This window comes from Protomyctophum parallelum (genome assembly GCF_964188405.1).
Source record: "Protomyctophum parallelum genome assembly, chromosome: 18".
Taxonomy (NCBI): domain Eukaryota; kingdom Metazoa; phylum Chordata; class Actinopteri; order Myctophiformes; family Myctophidae; genus Protomyctophum; species Protomyctophum parallelum.
The window spans coordinates 18,893,336-18,916,182 of NC_139716.1; the positions used below are offsets into that span (position 1 = coordinate 18,893,336).

General features: G+C 44.3%; 1 protein-coding gene across 3 annotated transcripts; it reads left to right on the forward strand.

The window, feature by feature from the left end:
- The first annotated feature begins 6,254 nt into the window (after positions 1 to 6,254).
- On the forward strand, positions 6,255 to 18,142 carry tnk1 (tyrosine kinase, non-receptor, 1). Of its 3 annotated transcripts, none has more exons than XM_083788652.1 (14): positions 6,255 to 6,532; positions 9,260 to 9,442; positions 10,685 to 10,755; positions 10,853 to 11,056; positions 11,723 to 11,875; positions 13,215 to 13,492; positions 13,593 to 13,719; positions 14,191 to 14,337; positions 15,082 to 15,176; positions 15,534 to 15,920; positions 16,203 to 16,279; positions 16,695 to 17,203; positions 17,292 to 17,387; positions 17,524 to 18,142. In XM_083788652.1, the coding sequence occupies exons 2-14, from the start codon at positions 9,280 to 9,282 to the stop codon at positions 17,680 to 17,682; spliced, it is 2,466 nt and encodes an 821-aa protein (XP_083644778.1). In that variant the 5' UTR covers positions 6,255 to 6,532; positions 9,260 to 9,279; the 3' UTR covers positions 17,683 to 18,142. The 3 variants fall into 3 exon arrangements, with proteins under 3 accessions (XP_083644778.1, XP_083644779.1, XP_083644780.1); XM_083788653.1 differs by having other exon boundaries at positions 16,206 to 16,279; XM_083788654.1 differs by having other exon boundaries at positions 10,862 to 11,056.
- Positions 18,143 to 22,847: the final 4,705 nt, after the last annotated feature.

Consider the following 22,847-nt stretch of genomic DNA (forward strand, 5'->3'; position numbering starts at 1 on the left):
GTAGTGAGGGTGGTGACAGTGGTTGCAGCCTTTTCCTCTGCCTCTGTATCTGCTGAGGGCTCAGGACTGGCAGCTGCCGACTTGTCCTTGATTGCTTCATAGAAGCCAGTAGAAGTGGGGGTGATAACAGGGGTGAGGTCTGTTTTCAGCTGCACGGCTGTCGGCTTTGCATCTTCTTCAGCCACTGCTGAGTGTTCGGGAATGGTAGCTGCCCCACAATCGTCCTCAAACCCTGGCTCTGAACAGGGTGTCTCTTTGCAGAAGGCAGCAGCAATGGGGGTGGTGATAGGAGTGGGGTCTGCTTTCAGCTGCACGGCTTCAATCTTTGCTGCTTTCTTGGACTCCACCAAGGGTTCAGGAGTGGCAGCCACTGCACACTCGTCTTCGTCCGCTGAGACCCCTGGCTCTGAACAGGGTGTCATCTCTTTGTAAAAGACAGCAGCAATGGGGTTGGTGACAGGGGTGGCGTCTGCTTTCAGCAGCGCAGTTACAGCTTTCGACTCTTCCTCTGTATCTGCTGAGGGTTCGGGACTGGCAGACTTCTCCGTGATTTCTTCATAGAAGGCAGCAGCAGTGGGGGTGATAACAGGGGTGAGGTCTTCTTTCAGCTGCACGGCTGCAAGCTTTGCATCTTCTTCGCCCACTGCTGAGGGTTCAGGACTGGCAGCTGCCATGAAATCATCCTCAACCACTGGCTCTGAACAGGGTATCATCTTTTCGTAGAAGGTAGCAGCAATTGGGGTGATTACAGGGGGGGAGTCTGCCTTCAGCTGCACAGTTTCAACCTTTACTGCTTTCTTGGACTCCACCAACGGTTCAGGAGTTGCAGCCAATGCACACTCGTCCTTGTCCACTGGCTCTGCACAGGGTGTCTCTTTGTATATGACTACAGTGGTGGGGGTGGTGACAGTGATGGGATCTACTTTAAGTTGCACGGCTGCAGATTCCACTGGGTCCCCTGGCTCTGAACAGGGTACTGTTTCTTCGTTGAAGGCAGCAGCAGTGGGGGTGATTACAGGGGTGGGGTCTGCTTTCAGCTCTACAGCTGCAGGCTTTGCTGCAGGCTTCTCTGAATTCACCAAGGGTTCAGGACAGGCAGCCACTGAAGACTCTTCCTCAGCCGCTAGTTCTTCTGGCTCTGAATAGGATGGTGGTCCGTAGACAGCAGCATCTGTGGGAACTGCAACATTAATGAGGTCAGATTTTAGCTGCACAGCTGCAGGCTTTGTGGCAGTCGCTGCAGACTTCTCCTGGCCTACACCCTGTCCAGAGCCAAAGTTAGGTTTCTGGATCTCCTGTTCAAAGATCTTCTTGAGCTTAAAGACTGATGGTAATTTTGTCTTCACAACAGCAGGCTCCTTCCATTCCTTGGCCTCCACCGAGGGTTCTGGGCTAGCGGCCATTGCCGATTTGAACACTAATTTTGAACATGGTATTGGTTTGTAGAAATCAGAAGTGGTGGTGATGACAGGCGTGGGGTTTGCTTTCAGCTGCATGACTGCAGCCTTTACCGCCTTCTCGACCTCAGCTAAGGGTTCAGGGCTGGCTGTATCTGCAGGCTCCTCCTCCTGGCCTGCACCCTGTGTGAAGCCAAGCCAAGCTTGGGTTGGCGGGCCCCGGTGAATTCTCTCTCTTGGATCCTCCTTTTCAAAGATTTTCTTGAGCCTAAAGACTGAAGGTGGTTTTGGCTTAATGACAGCAGACACTGCCTCTTCCTTGGACTCCACTAAGGGTTCAGGAGTGGCAGGCGTTCTAGATTCTGTCGGAACCTCTGGCTCTAAACAGGGTGTCTGTTCATAGAATGTAGTGGTGGGGGCAGGGACAGTAGTGGGGTGTGTTCTCAGCTGCACGGCTGCAGGCTTCACTGCAATCTTGAAATGCACTGAGGGTTTAGAACTTTCAACCACTGTAGACTTGTCCTCAACAGCTGGGACCCCTGTCTCTGTACAGGGTGCCTGTTCGTTGACAGAATCAGGGACAGAAGTGGGGTCTGCTTTCAGCTGCACAGTTGCAGGCTTTGCCACGGGTTCAGGGCTTTCCACGGGTTCAGGGCTATCAACCAACGTACACTTCCCCTCCTCCTGGCCCACATCCTGTCTGGAGCCAAAGCTATGTTTCTGTGCATAGACTGGTGGACCTCGTGGAACTCCCACTATTCTCTCTCTGCGACCTTCCTGGTAAATGATCTTTTTGAGCCTGAGTTCTTTCTCCTCCCTCTTCACAACTTCCTCCCTCACCGTAAGCTTCGTTGCCATCTCCCTCAACGCCATATCCCACTCGTCTAAATTATCTTCCCATGCCTTCAGTCTCTTCTCCTCCTCTTCCAGCGTTTTCTTCTCCACCTCCACAAGCTTCATTATCAGCTCCATCAACGCCTTCTCCCGTGGATCTAAATTGTCTACCATATGTTTCAGTCTCTTCTCTTCCAGCATATTCTCCTCTTGCGTCTTATTCTCCAACCCTTGTGCCTCTTTGACTGTTTTGTGCTCAGTAGGCATGATCTAATTCCTGTACATTCACATAACTATATTAATTAGTATGTTACTTGACTGCTTCTGCTGTTTGAACACCATGCTATGGCCTGGGGACTTCTATATACAGATCATTCATGATGTATGACGTACCATGACGTCAACCGCTTACGTTATCGTCCACTTTTTCCACAATTTTTAAAACACACCTTTTGCTCCTATAACAGACTTTAACCACTCATGTGATAACATGACAGACTGTTTTCATATGCCAATTGGTATACCAATATATTTATGAACACGAGGTCCAGTATAGAACCCTCAACACACATGAATGCATGCACACATCTCTCTCTCTCGCGTCTCTCTCTCTCTCTCTCTCTCTCTCTCTCTCTCTCTCTCTCTCTCTCTCTCTCTCTCTCTCACACACACACACACACACACACACACACACACACACACACTCAGACAGACAGACAGACAGACAGACAGACAGACAGACAGACAGACAGACAGACAGACAGACAGACAGACAGACAGACAGACAGACAGACAGACAGACGTGCACACTTTTATTTGTAGGTTTTTTATTGTTTTTGTTTTTTTGCAGTTCTGTACTGTCGCTTTCCTCTGACCTCTGAACTTTAGATCTCCCATACATGATTGTATGAATTATATGATCCACTCTATCCACTCCTGACATAAAAAAAGATTGGATAAACCCTTTAAGTCGAATGACATTGATGAAGTTGTTGTAGACAAAGAAGAATACAATTGGAAACGCAGTACAGCGTTGAACCCCTTCAGCCAATCAGTGTGACAAAAGAAGTGACGTCATCTCCAGTCTCCAAACGACTCGAGCCACGAACACAGACCCTGATTAGGTCAATTTTGTTCCTTTATCGCTTTACTGCTTTTATGGCTTGGCCCTGTCTTATCGCTGCTTGCAGCTATATTTACTTGTGCAAGCAGAGCGCGCAAGTACTGCGATCAGCTGGGTATGTATGTATGTATGTATGTACTTGGTATACGGTCAACGGGTCCAAAGGATTCAGAGCTCTAGGACTCAGAGCAGCTAGCAGTCGTATACCCAGACAGACAGACAGCAGAGAGCTCTAGGACTCAGAGCAGCAAGTAGGCCATACATGGCCTATAGTACATGGGCCAGTGGGGTTGATAGGAATAGATTCTGGTGGCAAATTCTAATGATGATTTTTATGTTCCCACCTGCCCATGGTATCATTTAAGCCCTGGTAGCACTACCAACTTGGTAGCTTTCTACCTGTTACCACAACTTTTATATGAGCAATAACCGAAATTCTAATTTTTTAATTCATTTTCATATAATATCCTTATAATATGAAGTTAATACATTAAACTATGCCTGGAATTGATGGGGACTGAATTATAAAACATTGTAATGGCAAAAAAATGGTTCTTGGGAATATAGAATAAAGGTATACAAGAGTAATAATTAAAAAAATAGGTCAAATTAGTATTTTCGTTTTTTCCTTTGGTCACAAAATGGGCTATATTTCCCACCATATTACATTTAGACTTAGATACTTGCATTTAGCAATACAGTGTACCCAAAAGACTCCCTGATGTTGAAATATAACAATTATTAAACAAAAAGTAGGTAAGTATGGCATAGAATGATCCCCCACCCCTGGGAAATTACTCTGCAGAAGGTTACAAGTTACTGTTCACATGTAAATATCATTAATATCTTTCATTTCACTGGTAGTAATTTACTATGTTTGTTGAGCATCTCACAGTCTGACCTAGTTCTGGGAGTGGGCGTGTCTGGGCCTCCTGCCTGGCAGGTGGACACCACCTGGAGACAATCATCCTGCAATCAAGCCAGCCCTATTTAAGCCCCAGTTTGACTGGAGCTTAGGTTTGTTTCTCCAGTCCACTCAGACAGAGCAGTGAGCAAGCCAGTCAGCAAGCAAGCAAGCAAGCATTAGTAAGCAAGCATGGAACCAGATCAGAGACCAGTATTCAATAGGCAGGAGTCCACTGACTGTGTTGTACACAGTTCTTTGGAATCTCCAATGGCCCCATTAGTAGAACCGAGGGACTTAAATTCATGGGCTACGTTATTACAAGCTGCCCAGATCCAGATACTACTTGTGTGCAAGGCGCAAGTTAGCATATCTCAAGAGTGCATTTCTAGTTTAGTTTTAGTTTTTAGTTTTCATTTTGACACCATACGACTTTGATGATGGAGAGGGCCACTATAGTTCCACACTCACTATAGAGGGCCACATTGCATATTACTGTTGTAGCAAAAATCTCAAATATCATTAGAATTGAAATCCTGAATTATTTTTTGCTATTTTTGAATTGGAATCCTAAAAAGTAAAATGTTTTACTGTATTTCAAATCCCTTTCAAATGCCTATGTAAACTTTATGAACTAAATACAAATACATTGGACATAAAAAGACAATAGTATTTTAATACTACTCATTAAGCTACAAATTCTTTGAGTAATTAAAGCAGGTCATGTTGGTAGGTTTGGAATTTTAAGGTCCCCACACACCGAGCGCGTTTTTCATATCTTTAGCTGCGTTTCTCCATCGGTTTTCCGAAAACGCGCCCAGTGTGCAACCACCTTAACAGCTGAAATCAATAATATATCAGTATTCCGATATTAACCGGAGGGCCACATTAAGTGAAGGTGGGGGCTGCATGTTTTTTTTAGTGGTGCAACCACTCCCTTACGGAGCTATGTGTGTGGCTGGCTGCCTGGGTGCCTGGTATGAGCACGAAAATAGCATGGTTGTTTCTCACCACCTGTGCACACATATTAACTGTATATATGATGATTTTAGGTGTGCCAGTACAGTACAGTGACAGTACAGTACAGTATAGTAGAGGGTACAGTAGAGGGACCCCCACACGGTAACTCTGTAATTTCTCTACCGTTTCGGATGTGGGGCGGCTCGCTGGAATCGGGCCGGCACCCTGGCTGTGGTCCTGTGGGTCTGGAACTTCCGGGGACCCCCACACGGAGTTGCACCACTCACTTCACACGGGTGTGATTTTATTTTTATTATCTTTGGTTTGGTTCTTGATTCTGTACCTATCCCTGTGACATCAGCTTTTCCCTCCAGGGATCAATATACGTATGTTTATGTCAGTAACACTTTGAATGAACATTCGCTCTGTTGAGAAATCCAGAGAGAGGAGTTTCTCAATTTGCCTACTGTACCAGGAAGTGCAAGGTGCAAGGAGGCGGGCTCCACTGTACTGCTGTATTTACATTTACAAATTGCAGCCCAAGTGAGAGGCAAAAATCTTGCCAGACTAGTTTGACAGCAGCAGGCCTGGTGGAGAGTGGGAGCGTCATTCGAGTTTCTTTGGCTCATGCTTTAGCCCCTGGCAAGTTTCGTCCACAACTGAAGTCAAGCATGTTGTGTAGCCTACAGGCCTACACTCTGTCACTAGACAAGAGGGACAATCATACCCTGTTGATAGTCTTAAAGTAGGCCTAGCCTATTTTAACATGACAGTTGCTGCTTATATGCAATTTCATAATTCTACATAATAAAAACTATGAAAACAGTAGTGATGGGTGACTGAGGACAAAATAGGCCTACTGTGATCAGTGATCAATAGGTCTACTTAGCAACAATTATATTAATATTCAATTCAAGCAAGCAAACTTGTCTGTTTGAATAAATTACAGTTGTGGAGGGTGGGAGGGATTACAGGAGGACAGGTGGGAAGCAGGAAGGGGCGGAGACAGAGAGCAGCTGAAACCGAAACACACAGGTAGATCTCAAAAGGGTTACTTTGTGATTCACCAAAAGAAAAGGGGAATATATAAAGCCTATCGTTTACAAGATTGCCGAAAACTGTAGTTCCTATACGCAAAATGAGGATTACATTACGCTAAACTCAGCAGCATGTTGTAATTTTGTGTAGAGAAAAAAAAACCTACGAGTCGCTGCTCGCTGGTGCTCTAATGGCTATGGATTATGTCCTGTTGTCCTGATGTTTAAGGAACTGCCTGTCAAGCTCCAGAACACTGGTTATTTCTGTTAAAGGAAGGTAATTTTATCCTTATCGATTGTGACTGGACTTTGGTTGAGACACCCAGTCATACAGTACTGAACTACTTTTTCAAGTAAAATTTATCGCGTGTGATAGAAATTGCACCTTGCTTTCCAATCCTTAGGCAATTATATGACATGTCCTAGCCCAAACATTTAGAATCTCGTAGAGGGTTTTTTTTCGATTCGCATTCCCTTATTGTCGTTGTGGGATTAGGGTTAAATAATTGTACATTTAAAATGTTTATGGTTTAGGTTTATGTTTGTTGATGGCAATCGTTTACTGGCGAAATAATTCCTCGCCGTTTTTGTTTGAGAGGCACACCCTTGGAAGACAAAGATTAGACTGATACAGTTACATTAGTTGTTTCACTTGTTTGTTCTGCAATCCATTGAGTGGTGAAATGTGTCATGGTTGGTTCTTTCGAGGGAACCCTATGGTTACATTTTGATTCGATATTAGGTTCACTTGCCAAAGGAATGTAAATGTAAACAAAGATCCCTAAACCATGATCAAATGTCTATGCCCTATGTGGTATGTTTGCCTACAATAGCTGTTGTGTTGATCAACTTGAAGGCTTTTCTAATTATATTATTAGTCATGCCTGATCAAAGCTTACCCCAGTAGCTGTAAGCTTTTGTATGTAGATACTAGATTCAACATAGCAGCAGTCCAGTCCACAAACATTGTAGTTGACTGAGGATTATTCAGTGGTTGTGTTGGTTAAAGATTGACCTGGAGAAGATTATCTCAGTGCAGTGCATGACAAAACTGACCCCTTTGTTTACCCGCTTTTGGCAGCTTACATTGCTTCGCTGCATAGTGGCCTTTTAGAAATCACATAGCCTACTGTGAATTATATTTGGGTGTGTTTGGGAGTTGTCTCTGTAAAAATTATTTAAACTAAAATACATCTCGTCACTCGTGCCCAGGCTAGTCCCTTCCATCCACTTTTAGCTATTAGAGTGTCAAGCACTTTGTCTTGTGTGAATGTTTTATAGCATGCCATTCAACTCACAGAAAGGCATTCAATGCAGACACACTGTAATTCTTATAACCCAGTATATAAAATCAGTCATATGTTAAAAAAAAAGTGTCAGGGGTTTCCAGGGTAGTTGACACAGGAATGTTAAGGCCTCTCATCAAAGTCATGCCCTCCACTGTAAACCAACTGATAACAGTAGGGAGGGAAGCTGCTTTATTGCAGTTCCAAGACCTGCAGGCTGCAGGAATCATTTATACTTTCAAGCAAGCTAGGATTTATGGCTATTGATACACTTTACTTTATATTTATTTTAATGTATGTTTAATGTGATCAAGAGGAAGTAGTACGACAGGCTTTTGCTCTTACCGCTGCACTCTGGTCTTATAGGGTAACCTCAGGTGATGTGAGTATTGTTGGTGTGATTACTTAAAATATTGAAGTAACTAGAGGGCTGTTGTAGTGAACGTGATCATGCCAGAGGCATCAGAGTCATCCGGATGTTTCCTAGTGCAAGTGTGTCTTCAGTATTGTTGCAATTGAGCATCTCGTGTTAAGTGTTTGTAGATAGGGCATAATTACCGTGTGAAAAAGATCAGGTTGGACTGGTACTAGTAGAGCACCCCTGTACTGTTGAGTGTTGACAAGGTAGCATTTGCATGTCTGCGTTTGTGACACTGCTTCTAGGATTCCATGGAAGAGCACAGGCTGAAGTAATGGCATCTTTGCACAGCTTCAATACAGGAACGTATGTCATTGGACATTGAGGAACAACTTCAAACTCTTCCCTTTCCTTGCCCAACCGTTTTCACCCGCAGCCATCTGTTCCTTTGTTTCCTTCATGCCCTGTTTTTCCTATCATCTTTCACCCCTTTCCATTATTGCATCCCATCTGTGAAGTGATCATTTAATTCTGTCCCATGTATCAAAATCAAAAGGAAATAGTATTTTTCCACCATATTTCTCTTTTTTAGTCAGTGTGTGAATGGTGCTATTCTTAGGGCCTGGATACAATAAACTTGAATCGGCACATAAAGTAAATGAAGTGCCTGTTTGAGTTTCAACTTTCACGACACACCCTCCTTCCAGCAGGATGCAAACTCATTATACATCATTATCACAACAATAAGAGCCATTCTCTGCTTCCACGTGACACAACAAGGACTATCACTATGTAAACATAGTGACACTGTCAAACATGACTGCTGCTATTGTACCAGGACTGACTGTGCATACCCAATGTGAAATACTCGGATACAGTTTATACACAAATCTTAATATATATATATATATATATATACTGTACTGGATAGCAGGAGAGGCTATATATAGTGTGCTTAATTTTATTGTAATCTTATATCCTTACATGACTAGTGCTGCTATTGGCGACTAGTGCGCCTACTGATCAGCTGAGCGGTTTTTTTCATAGCTGAAAAAAAAGCTGCACATTTACTTAAAGCAAACGAATAAACGTAACAAATTCGGACACACTCGCAAAGTTAAATGAACAAGCAGGACTTTGCTGTGTGAAAGATAACAATTCAGCCCGTACAGAGATGAAGCCTTCAGGCCTATTCATAGTCCAGTTTACGGAGATAAGGTGACCACCGAAAACTTCAACATGGCATCACGCCGCGGTGGTCACCGCTCACAAGACACATCTCTCCCTTTTTACTCGCCTCTTCACAGGAAACTGTACTATGAATAGGCCTTTAAAGTTAGCTTTTCCCTTTTGAATCCAGAGTGGCAGTGGTGCCTGGTCATGGTGATGGACCAGGACACTCAGTGGCTCCACAAGCTCCTGGCTGAAGTCCAGTTGGAGAAGTTCTACCTGCGTGTCAGGGATGGCCTCAACATCACCCGCATCGAACACTTCGACTACGTCAAGGAGGCCGACCTGGAGCACATCGGCATCAGTAAACCTGGTTAGTCAACCACAGGTTTTTTTTTTAAAGTTGTGCAGCCACTCCAAGGAACAGCAATGTGTGTGTGTGTGTCTGTCTGTCTGTCTGTCTGTCTGTCCCTATGTTTAGAGTACCAACAGGTGACAAAGTGGAGCTGTTGAGCTTCGCACTGTGCACAGCTGCATGCATGCTGAGTTTTTAGCAGCCATTACGTGATTTCGGGTGTGACAGTACAGCGGTAGTACAGTACAGTAGTAGGTACTCGGGGTACCTCCACACAGTAACTATGTCATTTCCGGAACCGGCGTGGCCCCCTGGGCACGTTCCTGGGGTCTGAATGTTCCGGGGACCCCTGAGGGCCCCCACACGGTAACTGTCATTTCTCGACCGTTTTGGACGCGGGGCGGCTCGCCGGAACCAGGCTGGCACCCTGGGCACGTTCCTGTGTGGAAGTTCCGGGGACCCCCACACGGAGTTGCACCACTCAGTTCACACGGGTGTGATTTTGTTTTTCTTTTTAAGATATTCTTTGGGGCTTTTTTTTGCCTTTTATTGATATAGTAGCAGTAGGTAGATAGGAAAAGGGGGGGGGGAGACACACAGTAAAGTTCGTCAGGATCAGGACTCGAACCCGCAACACACTGTCATGCTGGATTACCAGTCATGGTGCCTGGACCGCTATGCCGGCCCAGGCCCAACCACAGGTCTTTGATCAATGCTGTAATTACCATGAGGATTACAGTAGGTGCACAAAAGACAGACAGTCTATTCCAGGAATAAAGTGACCCTTATAGGCTTATAGAGATTTTTTTGTGTTTTAGAGCAGTGGTTTTCAACCAGTGGTCCGGGGACCACCAGTGGTCCTTGAGAGGCTTCCAGTTGGTCCCCAGCTAAATGGAGAGTTGGTAACCAAATGGACCTTTTATAGATCTTTCACTCTTCTTGAGAGCGTAAAATGAAACCAAATGGACCCTTATGGCCTTGATATGAAAAGTGTTGAAAACCACTGTTTCAGAGAATAGAATAGTTAGAATTTGCCATCTTGGTGATGTCATCTGGATTGCACCTGAGGCATGCAGGTCAAATACAGCTCAGTGAACATAGTTTAAAGTTAGTAAATTGTTAATAACAATGAATGATTTAGGAATATAAAGGATAAAAAGCTCAGGTGATGATTTAATTTTCAGTCTGGTTTCTATAAAACTAGACTCAAAATGTCGCATTCAATATATAACCCACATTTCTTCTGTCCATGCCACCCAGCACAAAGAAGATTATGGGATGCCCTGAAACGCTATAAGATAAACATGCGGCCACGCTCCTGGATGTCCAAGGTACAATATAATACTTTTCACACGTGTTCTCAGAATGGCAGATGTTGGATTGCCCATTTTGATCATTCCATAAGAACAACGTTATTTCATTCATTAGTGTGCACAGGTAGTCGGTGTTCGAAGCGGTCCAGAGGGGGGTGACCAGTGGAGCGGCGTGGCTCCAGGACAGTGCCAGGAAACCGGAGCCCCAGCTTTACCGAGTCTCATCCAAGACAGTGAGCTGATCCTTGGAGAGAAGCTGGGCTCTGGTTCCTTTGGGGTGGTCAAGAGGGGAGAGTGGCACACCCGTACAGGGAGAGTGGTAAGGGACTTCATATACATATTTGATGATGATGGTCAGTTTAGGGCTGCAAGTTGCAACTACGGTATATTATTTTTATTATTCAGAATCATCCATTTTATTAAAAAAAACAATACCTGGAATTGATATAACACAGATGATAAAATGGTATCATGCAAAAATAGTGAAAATAGGCAGTCTCAAAGATCAATTTCCCCTCACCAAAGGAGATATTAGGCTTCTAGGCTACAGGCAATACTGCTAACAGTACATTCACATTCTTTCCACTCCTTTCCAATCAGTGGTTCTCAAAAGGTCAGACAATAACAACCTTACCTCAAACCCTATCCATAACCGCAAGCACAGAGCAGCACCAACCTTAACGCCTGTTCGCCAACCTTAATCCGGTCGCCAACCTTAATGCATGTTCGCCAACCTTAATTCGGTCGTTTTCTGCATGTCGGACCAATGACTGGTCGGAAAAGCGTATGGACCGTTTGAGACCTACAGTATTTAGCCGAGCTACGAGCTCACAGCACGTGTAGATCTGCGAAACAATTGTTATGGATGATCCTGGCTCAAAATATTTTCAGACTAGGGTCTGCAGCTAAAAACATATGACTTTGACTTGACATGAAAATGTTTGACAACCAACCACTCATCTATACTCCCTTTTCCTTTTTTCAGGTGTCCGTAGCGGTAAAGTTACTGAGGAGCAGTTTATCAAGACAAACGGAGACACTGACAGACTTCCTCCAAGAAGTGACCACCATGCAGTCACTGGATCACCCCAACATCATCCGTCTCCACGGTGTCGTGCTCACACAGCCACTCAAGATGGTAATGTTTTACAATACACAGATCTGCATGTATGTAACGTCGCACCCGCTTCGAATGTTATCACCACTTAATCAAGAGACTGTTCGTGATCAGAAGCTTAGAAAACAGCCAGAATGTCACACATGTTGGGAAACGCGGAAGTGAAACTATGGGAGCGTTTGCTTTTTGTGACCATGACTGAGACACGCCGTCTCGAGGCGCTAGTCGAGCGTTGCGACGGCCACCAGAGCGTCGACGCTGTTCGAGTTGCATCCCGATAGACAGAGAATAGTAAATATTAGTACCCCTAGTATCCATGGCCTGACATATTGGCCATATTCCAATGTCATGATAATGGTTGATTACGTGTATTTAATACAGTGATAACATATGATTCCGTTGAACATCATGAGGCCAGATACTTTTTGCCAGGTGAAGCCTGGCCTATATTCGATGCCGTTGGCTTTAGCGCGACCTAGTCATGATTGGTTGCCCGAGTCTGACCCCATACTCTGAAAAGCTGTGCGAAGTCTCTGCACCTCTTCAGCAAACTGCTGCAAAGCAAGCCACTGACAACGGTGGCTAATGTTATGAGCCAACTGTCTGGAGCTACAGGAAAGGCATACCAAAACACAGTAATTGAACCAACAAACGAAACCAACAGCCGAGACAGAGGTTGTGACAGAGAAATTATACTTATTTATAAAGGTCACTAGATGTTACCACACCACACAAGTCGACCTGCCCACAATCAGCCAACCTGTAGAGTGCAGCTTTGGCACTGAACAGCGTATTGTGATTTGTGTGGCTTAGTCCTCAAATGACACACACATGTAACTTAATATCGACAGCTAAAGACTGAACAGGGAGCGGGAGGCCATGCCATTGTTAGACTCCATGTTTAGTTTTTCTTTGTCTCAGTAATTGATTTGTTTCCCCTATGTGAGGGAAGCAAACCGGCACTGCCTTCCATTTTCGCCATCACCAATTCCATTTATTCACTCTATTGAATCATAGCAGGAGATTGTGGACATTGAGTTACATTAGGAGAAGTGATTTGTGTAGATGATGGTAGAAGCAATATGTTATGGTCTATGGCTATTCATCAAATGGCAGCATTTTGGAAGGGCATTCATAAAATGGGGCAGCAGTGGCTCAGCAGGTAGTGCAGGTCTGGGACTCCTGGCAGTATGTCGAAGTGTCAACGTGTCAAATAGAAAATAAAGCGGACATCACGTCATTCAAATAAATAAATTTGTTGAATCCAGCTTCCCTGTGTGTGTGTGTGTGTGTTTAAAGTACTTTGAAGGCGCTATATAAATGCAGTCCATTTACCATAAAATGTCTTTCCTTCCCCTAGGTAACAGAGTTGGCCACGTTGGGCTCACTGTACGACATCCTGCACTCTCGACACTATGACTACCCACTGCTTCGCCTCTGGCTCTTTGCCACGCAGATCGCCGCGGGCATGGCTTACCTCGAGGGGCGGAGATTCATCCACAGGGACCTGGCTGCCAGAAACGTGCTGCTGGCATCCAAAGACTTGGTCAAGATTGGTGACTTTGGCCTGATGAGGGGCCTGACCCAGGATTCGGACCACTATGTTATGAGTGCACACAGACGGATCCCATTCGCATGGTGAGAGTTGTAGAGAAAAGGATAGGCTAGCACAGCACTGTGCCTCGATCTACCGTCTCGTTTGTGACACAGTACATGCCTCGTCTCATACCTCATGCAGGTGTGCCCCAGAGAGCTTACGTGTGGGATCCTTCTCCCACCTCTCCGACGTGTGGATGTTTGGCGTCACCCTGTGGGAGATGTTTACCTTCTGCGAGGAGCCCTGGCTTGGCCTGTCTGGCAGACAGGTGCGTAGCTGCTGCAACACAATCATGACACACCATCAGGCTAAAATGTTTAGAACAACCATTCCATTCCATTCAGAGCAATGCTGTGCATGTCAAACACGGAGCAAGAAGGAATAAGTCCACGTGGAGCTTTCAACATTGCGTTTGTTCCGCACTTAATTTGTTCTTATTTATTAAAGATGTCTTTATAAGTTGATTAATCATAAAAGCGTCTTACCCTTTACTGGCCAGCCTTCTGTTAACACTTTTTTTTTATAGTGGCCTACCATGTTTTTTCTACCCCTTTTATCTTTTTACCATATCTTTTTACCATAGCAGTTTTTGTGTTACCATAGTGGTGTGGTCTCTGTTTGTAGTGGTGTCTACTGTCTACTGATCTGTGTCTTCACCTATACCACTTAATGGTTATAGCATGTTTTGTTTCACAATGGTATTGTCTCTTGGCTCAATCTCTCCTTTTTGCTTACCCAGATCTTGTGGCGTGTGGAGCGAGAGGGCGAACGGCTTGAAAGACCTCCAGACTGCCCTCAGGAACTGTACACTTTGATGAGGAAGTGCTGGGCCTGCAACCCTGTAGACAGACCCACCTTCAGTCAAATCACTACACTGGTAGCAGAGGTCAGTCAACCCTGTAGACAGACCCACCTTCATTCAAATCACTACACTGGTAGCAGAGGTCAGTCAACATGGAGGGACAACGCTGGCACCGGTCCCTTTCAGCAATGACCCTCACTGGATCTAAACAGTTTTTTGGGGAATTGTAAACATTATTTCTTTCTGGTAACAGAGTCTGTTGCCAAAGTGACTTGTGAATTGGACGGTAGTACTATAATTTGCAATAGGAGTATGCATAATATTACAGTAAAAGGAACAAGGGAGTCTAGAATATTGTCACAATAATGTTATTGGTATTTAACTGGTATTTTAGCAGCCTAAAATGGCAGTTAAATAAATAACCTTTCAAAATGTCATGATGAAACACAAACTCTGAAGCTGCAGTGCCCACTCTTTTTGGGGTACATATTTTGAAGTCTAAATAGTGACAATGGCCCTAACTTATTTGTCATTAATGACCATAAATGTATTGTAATCTTGATACAAACATTTTCTAAAAGTAATGCATTAATGTAGTAATAGTATTGCATTAAAGTAATAATATTAACCCATTTGTAAAAGTATTCCATTATTGTTACTGCTGCTATTGCTAACAAAAATAACCACATGAAGCATTAGTTACGTATATAATGCCCACCAACACTGTCCATTACACTGTACAGTATATACACCTGTAGGTATTTGTATTCACTAAATCTTTATATACACACTTTACTCACTCCTTAGTGTTTCTGTCCATCTCCTCAGGCTCAGCCAATGGAGGTGCAAGCAACGAGAGACTTTGCAGAACCCAGGAAACTTACACTGCAGGCCAGTGACCTGGTGACCATCATAGACCATGGGTGAGAGTGAGAGACACTGATACAGAAATAAGAGAATAAGAATAATAAGAAAACCCTATGGAAACAACGGTCTAATATTTAGCTCAGTAACGGGCCAACATGTTGTGCTGCAACATGTTGTGAGCTTGTAGAACTGTTATTTTTCACCCGAATGGTCGCCCCAGAATATGAACGCTAGGGTTCAAAGGGTTAAACAATAGGGAGTCTCTGAGATATGGAGTGATGCAACCGTAGGCATGATTGAGGTCACATGCTGTAGACCAGAGGACCAAAAATTACAATATTGAATATAAACTTGTGTAGTAAAACACTCGTGTATTTGTATTAATTTGGCGCTTGATTTGTTTATTTGTGCAGGCTGGAGCTGAGTGAGTGGAAGGGACAGAACCAGAGGTCTCTGGCGATGGGCTGGTTTCCTGCCAGCCTTGCTGCACCATATATCGCTGCCCCCAGCAGTGCTGCCCCAAACCCCACTCCAGCTCCTCTCTCTGCCTCAGCCCACATCTCTGCCCCCCTGAAGGGCAGTCTGCACCACGCCCCCAACCCCACCCCAGAGCCTCTCTCTGCCTCAGCCCACATCTCTGCCCCCCTGAAGGGCAGTCTGCACCACGTCCCCAACCCCACTCCAGCGCCTCTCTCTGCCTCAGCCCACATCTCTGCCCCCCTGAAGGGCAGTCTGTACCACGCCGGACATGGAGACATACGCCCTGAGCGCAACTGGGGCACGCCGGAGCGCCTCGAAACGTCAGTGAGACCTAATCAGATCCGTTAGCTTCTTCTGGTGTTTTGACAATGCAGGCAGCGCTCAATTATACGATTGCAAATTCAAAGTGTATAAACCCAGTACTCGTAACCTACTTGTAAGCTTTCTGGTTGAAGACATACAGCTGGTATTATGTAAAAGTTGTCAGTTTTGGAAGTCACACATACGGTCCTCAATATAATTTAATAATTCATATATTATTTGATCTTCTGTCAAGTCAGTCTTGTGTGTTTACTGTAGAACTATTCTGACCTCATTCACAGTAGTGGAAACACGAGGACTCCTCTGGCCACAGTGGCCAGCAGGGAAAAGGAGGTCTCCAATCTCCAGAAAATGGCAGGTAAGAGCTGCAATATACTGTAGAGTACTGATTATGCCAATGTACTGTCGGACAAGATGCATTTGATGCTATTCAAACACCAACAATGCTCTGCTTGTTGCATGTGTTCTACATGTTGTCCTTTTGTCACTTTTCTACTGCTTTTAAAGTAACTGGTGGTCTGACATGTTTAGCACATTGGCTACGACTCACGGTATACTTCACATTATAGTGCTGACCATTTTCCATAGCATTCCGTGTTTTGTACCGAACGTTAACCTACCATGGATGCCAGAATGAGGACGCTAGGGGTTCATGCAATCTGAGAACCCATTGGCAAATGAAGGAGAAACACCCTCTTTTTAGTTGCCGTGGGTCGACACAGAGACTAGGGTTCATGTGGTTAAGTGAGTCTCTCTCTCTTGTCATTGTACAGGTATAACCCGGAGCCTAGAATCCGTGCTGAGTGGGCCCCGGAGTAACGATCCGCCAGGCGGCGTTGTCAGAGTGGACGTGCCGGGCAGGCCCGCCCCCAACGTGATGGTGTCCCGTAGCATGGTAATGCAACAGGACCACCGAAGGTTCAGCGAGGCCAGTATCGCGCCCCCTCCGCGGCCTCCGCCCCCTGCCTTCAAGCGCCCCAGGCCTCAGGTAATGGCCCGAGATCGCAGGCCCACGGTCCATCCGGTCCATGGCTTGTCGTGGCCTCCTCCTCCACAGATGGTCCCCCAGTCCCAACCGCCGCAGCCCCAGGTCCAGCCTCAGCCGGGCAACAGTGGCAGCAATCTGGCTAAGATGGCTCACATGGCCCGATCAACCCCACAGCTGGATGATCAACCAGACAACAAAGATGGACGGGATCGAGAGAAGGAGAGAGTCCGAGAAAGGGAGAAGGAAAGGTATTCACCTCAAGTGCAGCAAACGAAGGACGTGCTCATCTCGAAGGTATGAACCGATTAACTTTATCCTATACTTAAAGTACAAGTACTTACTTTTCAGGGTGAATGATCAAGCTTCTCTGCTACCTCATCAGGTCATGGAGGCAGTTCATGGGGTGACCATTGAGGAAGCCCATGGTGCTCTTCGCCGCAATGACTGGAACCCAATGAGAGCTCAACAACAGCTAAAGGTTCGACCATCTGTTAACTATTTCAAAAGATAACATTGCATTTACATTTACATGCTCACCTGTTTGCGTTTTTCAATTGGGTTTGGTAACACACTTATTTTTTTGATTTGCTTGTCCTCCTCCTTGCCTCTCTTAGCTGGAGCAGCTGTACTCTTTGAGCTTGTGTTCCAGAGATGACTGCATGCGAATCCTCTCCAAGTACCAATGGAACCTCCAGTCGGCCAGCCGCTACCTCATCCGAATATCACGGGACGACAGGCCTGGGCCAGTCATCAGCTCCGAAAGGCGAGTTTAAAACGACGAACAAGAACAAAAAGAGGCTTCAGAGCAAAGGAGATGGCTGATGTGAAAAGAAGCAAAACTTAAAATGCATCTTATTATTACGGTATGTATAAATCCAGGAATCGCTGCGTGTCTCTCCCTTCTTGCCCATTATGGAGATACCAGAACTGTCCCAAGTTGGTGCATCAGACATGCATGACTGACATAATAGACTGGCCTCAAAGTAAAGTACTAACGTCACGGTACGTGGTACCCGCTGCCGCTAACGGGGTTCTACACAAGTTTATAAGAGTATTGTTTTCCAACGGCTGTTTTTATATTTATATTGAAGTGTTAGCTACTGCATATCTGTTTGGTTTTTATAAAAAATAGTTTATCAATTGATGAATTTGTATATATTGTTGTAATTGTATGAGAATAGTTACATATTGTAGTAATGATTATTGTCTTCAATAAATTGTCGATGAGTTGAACTCTCAAAGCATTTCCATTCCTTTGCACGCACACAGCTCATGACACAAGTCAATTAGGGCAGTGGTTCTCAAACATTTTAATTTCAAGGATGTCCATTAGGCCATGTACCCTTATTTGATACCATTTTGATCTCTGGTACCCCAATCTATAGTATCACAGTATCAGAGCGTACAAATTACAGCTCAAGTTTTAATTCTAGCTAACGGAAAGTCAATGGGACTGCATTTATACTTTTCTAGTCTTGCACTCATTGCACTTTACAATGTAGCCAATGTGAAAGGACAAAATGCATCATAAAACACGAATACATTATGTTATAATTACTCAACATTGTTGCATGTTCTTACATGACATGAGACATTGTTGCCTTTCTGGTCTAAAGCAGGGGGTTTCAAGCTTTGATATTTCGCAGACCCTCACTCACACTACTAATGAGGGTAGCACTCAAGCACGGGGGGAAATGAAAACATTGTTGCCTGTTCCGCACAGGCCTCTGAATCAAGCTTCCATGTGTATCTAAATACATTCTCAAATTATTCTTTATCTTATTATTCTGCTGCCACGACAACGGTCACTAGTTTTATATAAATAGATTGATGGATCAATAGGAAGAATTGGCTGTGTGATCTTATGAATTGTAATTGTATTAGTATTTCACATTACATTTGTCCTTTCCTGGTACCCTATGAATAATATTGAGTCTTTAGCTTTCAAGACTTTGATATACTATTTATACCTCACTTCCTGAAGTTCACGTTGTCTTACTTAGGAAGACCTGTCCGTGAGAGGTAAATAAAACCTTGTGAAAAGGACATTGATTGTGTGCTGGCTATATCCTCAGTTTCGTGACGACATAGAGGGCTATATATCTTGCACCACCCCTTAACCCTTATCCCTAAACTTATTTGCCATTTTTTACTATTTAAAAAAACCTTTTAAAATAGTTAAAATAGCTGATCTACAAGCTCACAACTTGTAGATGTAGATCGGCTAGTTGAACTATTTTAGAATGATTTTCAAAATAGTAAACAATGGCATAAATTTAGGGATAAGGGTGGCGCAAGATGAAGCCCTGAGTGTAATAACAAATTAAGAAGTAGCCAGGTTGAAACAGTGTTGAAGTAAAATGTTTCAGTCTGTTTGAGAAAAAGGTTAAAGGTCTTCAGGTCTTCATCAACTTTTCCCACATGCTCACCAGGAGAGGGCGTGGTTGGTTAAGTCATTATGGCTTCTTGGTTAGAGTGGGTGACAATGTTATCACACTAAAGATGAAATTACCTACCAAGGCCTAAAATGGCCACCAACGTAATCAAAAAAGTCAACCAAAGAACACGATTCCTTTACAGGATCTCCTCACTGGTCGAGAAAAACACCTTGAAGACCTTAACAGGAGCCCTCATACAAGGTTTCTTTGACTATGCATGCACCTCCTGGTACCACAGCACCTCAAAGGCCCAGGCTCCAGACTTCAAACAAACTGGTCAGGCTCCTACTTGGCCTCACCCCCCGAACCCACCTCACCCCTGCTCACTTTGACAGGCTGGAATGGCTTAGGGTCGACGACAGAGTACAGTATCTTGCAATGGGTCTGGTCCACAAGATTCGATACACCACCAAGATAACCATGTACCTGTCTAGATACTTCCTTAACAAACCATGTACAACCCAGATTCGGCACAAACGAGGGACTAAATTATTTTCGCTCCTATGCCACCAAAATGTGGAATGCCCTACCAACAGTCATTAAGACATGCACATCCCTTGACTCCTTCAAAACCGATCTCAAAGGGCACCTACGGACAGCTGCAATTCGAAACTGAAAATCTGAATCCCCCCCACCGCCCACCCCTTTTTCCCCTCACTGTATATGTTTCTTTTCCCTTTTTACCTCCTTTATGATGAATTCCTGTTCTGTTCTTTGAGTATATAGAAGTGTCTATTTGTACTTCTCTAAATGTTTTGATGAATTGAACAAGGTGGACCCTCTTGTAAACAAGTGTAATGCTTAATTGGGTCGTCCACTCACAGTTAACAGTCTTTGTATTGAGTTTGTGCTTGAAATGTACTGTAATTCTGCAAACTGTTAATAAATATTTCAATTAATCAATCAAATTATTATTTGTGTTGAGGGCTGTTTGTGCCACATTTGGTTCCTCTAACAAGACCTAATGTCATGACCTTCACTGCAGACAATTTAGACAGACAATTTTAGGTAGCTCCGTTTGGAACCTCAATATCTAGCTAAAGCAGATATTGAGGTTCCAAGTGGAGCTAGATTTTAGGTTCAGGTAAAGTAAAGACAAGCACTGCTGATCAATCAGTGGAATGGGACTCCGTACTTGAGGGTTGACTGGTGGAGAATTGGAGTGGAGGATCAACTTTTCTAATTGCAAACATATGTCTTTCATCATGTTAGGGGCCAGGCTTAAGTAAGTTAAGTTCTGTCATTTCAGTGCACCGCTCACCTTTGGTTTGACCAGAGCATGGTTCTAACCACCAGAGGGCGACGGTTACTAAATAATGGCCGCTATATTGTGTCAAGTATGCTTATGCAATTAGGCATAAGCATACATGCCTATTGCCTAATTGCCTATGTCAGAACATAAGCAAATATAGTAGAGTTCAGTTGTTTGTGGACAGACTGGAAGAGCAAAATACTTAGGGGATTATGCTGGCCCTACCTCTGTTTGACATACTTTATCTCCTGGAAAAGTACATGATGTAAAAGCAGGTGTTGGTTCGAGATCAGAGCAGCACTGCTGCTGATTTTAGTCTCCTGAATGGTTAAGGATGTCTGGAGCATTGGTTCTCAAAGTGGGGTCCGGGGACCCCCATCGGTCCTTGAGGGAGTTCCAGGGGGTCCCTATCTAAATGATAAATAGGAACCAAATGGACCCTTGTGGGTCTGTAACTCAGGTTCATTTGGTTCAATTTTCACATTCTCAGGGTTTAAATTGACATTGATTTTACAATAAATGCCATTAAATGGTAGACTAATGCATGTCAAACTGGGCGTCCTTGAAATTAAAATGGTTAAGAATCACGGCTAGAGCCATACGATTCTTCTCTTATGGTGGTCCCTGGTTGGCATATCTTTTTCAAATGGGGGTCCGCAGGCTAATAAATGTCAATTTGTGGTCCTTGGCATGAAAATGTTTGAGAACCACTGGTCTGGATGGATGGAGTGGTTGATGGCCTGGTTATAGCCTTCTGTAGGCACTCCCCGTCTCCCTCTCTTCCTGTTTCCTGTCATTCTCTACTACACTGTAGGCTACTATCCATAAAGGTAGGAAAGCCTATCCAGTAGATGAGAAAGACAACCACCTGGAGCTCCAACAGGATTGGTGGTTCTTTATCATTTGAGGTGCATGATAATCCTTGTCCTAAGCTTAAGACTTAACCATGCAATTATAAAGACAGAAGGATTGCACACAACAAAACAAGATTAGGCCTACTTGCTTTTTAATATTACATTATATTACATTATTGTTTTATTCCGGCCTTCATCGGTGTTGATTGTTCAGTATAAACTGCTCAGAGGCCAGCTAGAAAATGTTCAAAAAGGCTGGGTACAGAAAGAAAAGAGTTATTGTTACCTCTAGAAACTGGGACTGCAAAAGATTAACGACACAAATAAAGCAGACTTAAAAATATTAAAAGGTGGAGTAAGTATGCTGTCTATATTTTGATAGTACTCATTGCTATCACTCATAACAAGGAGTTCCCTGTGTCTCAGCTCTTCAATAAACAGAAAACTTTTTTTTTAATGTTTAGGTGGGTTGCCTCAGTGTCCCAGTAAAAAAAAGTCTGCTCATTTCTTGGTGCCTTCACTTCCAATTTCACTTGTTTATCCTGTATCCTGTATGAATTATTTGAGGTCCTCTGATTCAACCTTATTAGATGTTCCTAAATCTAGGCTGGTGACCGAGGACCTTTTGCCATCAGGACTCCCAGACTCTGGAACAGCCTCCCATTGGACCTCACGCTCGTTAGCTCCATAACCCCCTGGTTCTTTTTGTAGGGTGCTTTTCCTTAATTTTATATCCAGTGGGACAGTAATTGTGGCACAGTGTCAGTCCCTGCTGGGTCTATATTTGGTACTTTGTGCAATGCAGGATACTTATAGTGCCGAAAGCTGGGGCGGGTCATTCCGCTTGTGCAGTGCGCACCCACTCTGATTTGGAAGCTCGTATACAGTGTGTGTGTGTGTGTGTGTGTGTGTGTGTGTGTGTGTGTGTGTGTGTGTGTGTGTGTGTGTGTGTGTGTGTGTGTGTGTGTGTGTGTGTGTGTGTGTATGTGTGTGTGTGTGTGTATGTGTGTGTGTGTGTGTGTGTGTGTGTGTGTGTGTGTGTGTGTGTGTGTGTGTGTGCGTGTGTGTGTGTGTGTGTGTGTGTGTGTGTGTGTGTGTGTGTGTGTGTGTGTGTGTGTGTGTGTGTGTGAGAGAGAGAGGCAGTAATAGCCCATGGGTCTACCCCACGCACGCACGCACACACACGCTCGCTCGCGCGCGCACACACACACACACACACACACACACACACACACACACACGCACATGCACGGATTGCACGCACACACAGAGAACAAGGTTCCTAATGAGCAGACCTCTCATAATGAAGGTAATCAGTGATGTCTATCTGGTTTCTCCCCATGCTGACATACTGCCAGGCGGTGTCTTTCAGAGCCCAGGAAGAACCCACCAGT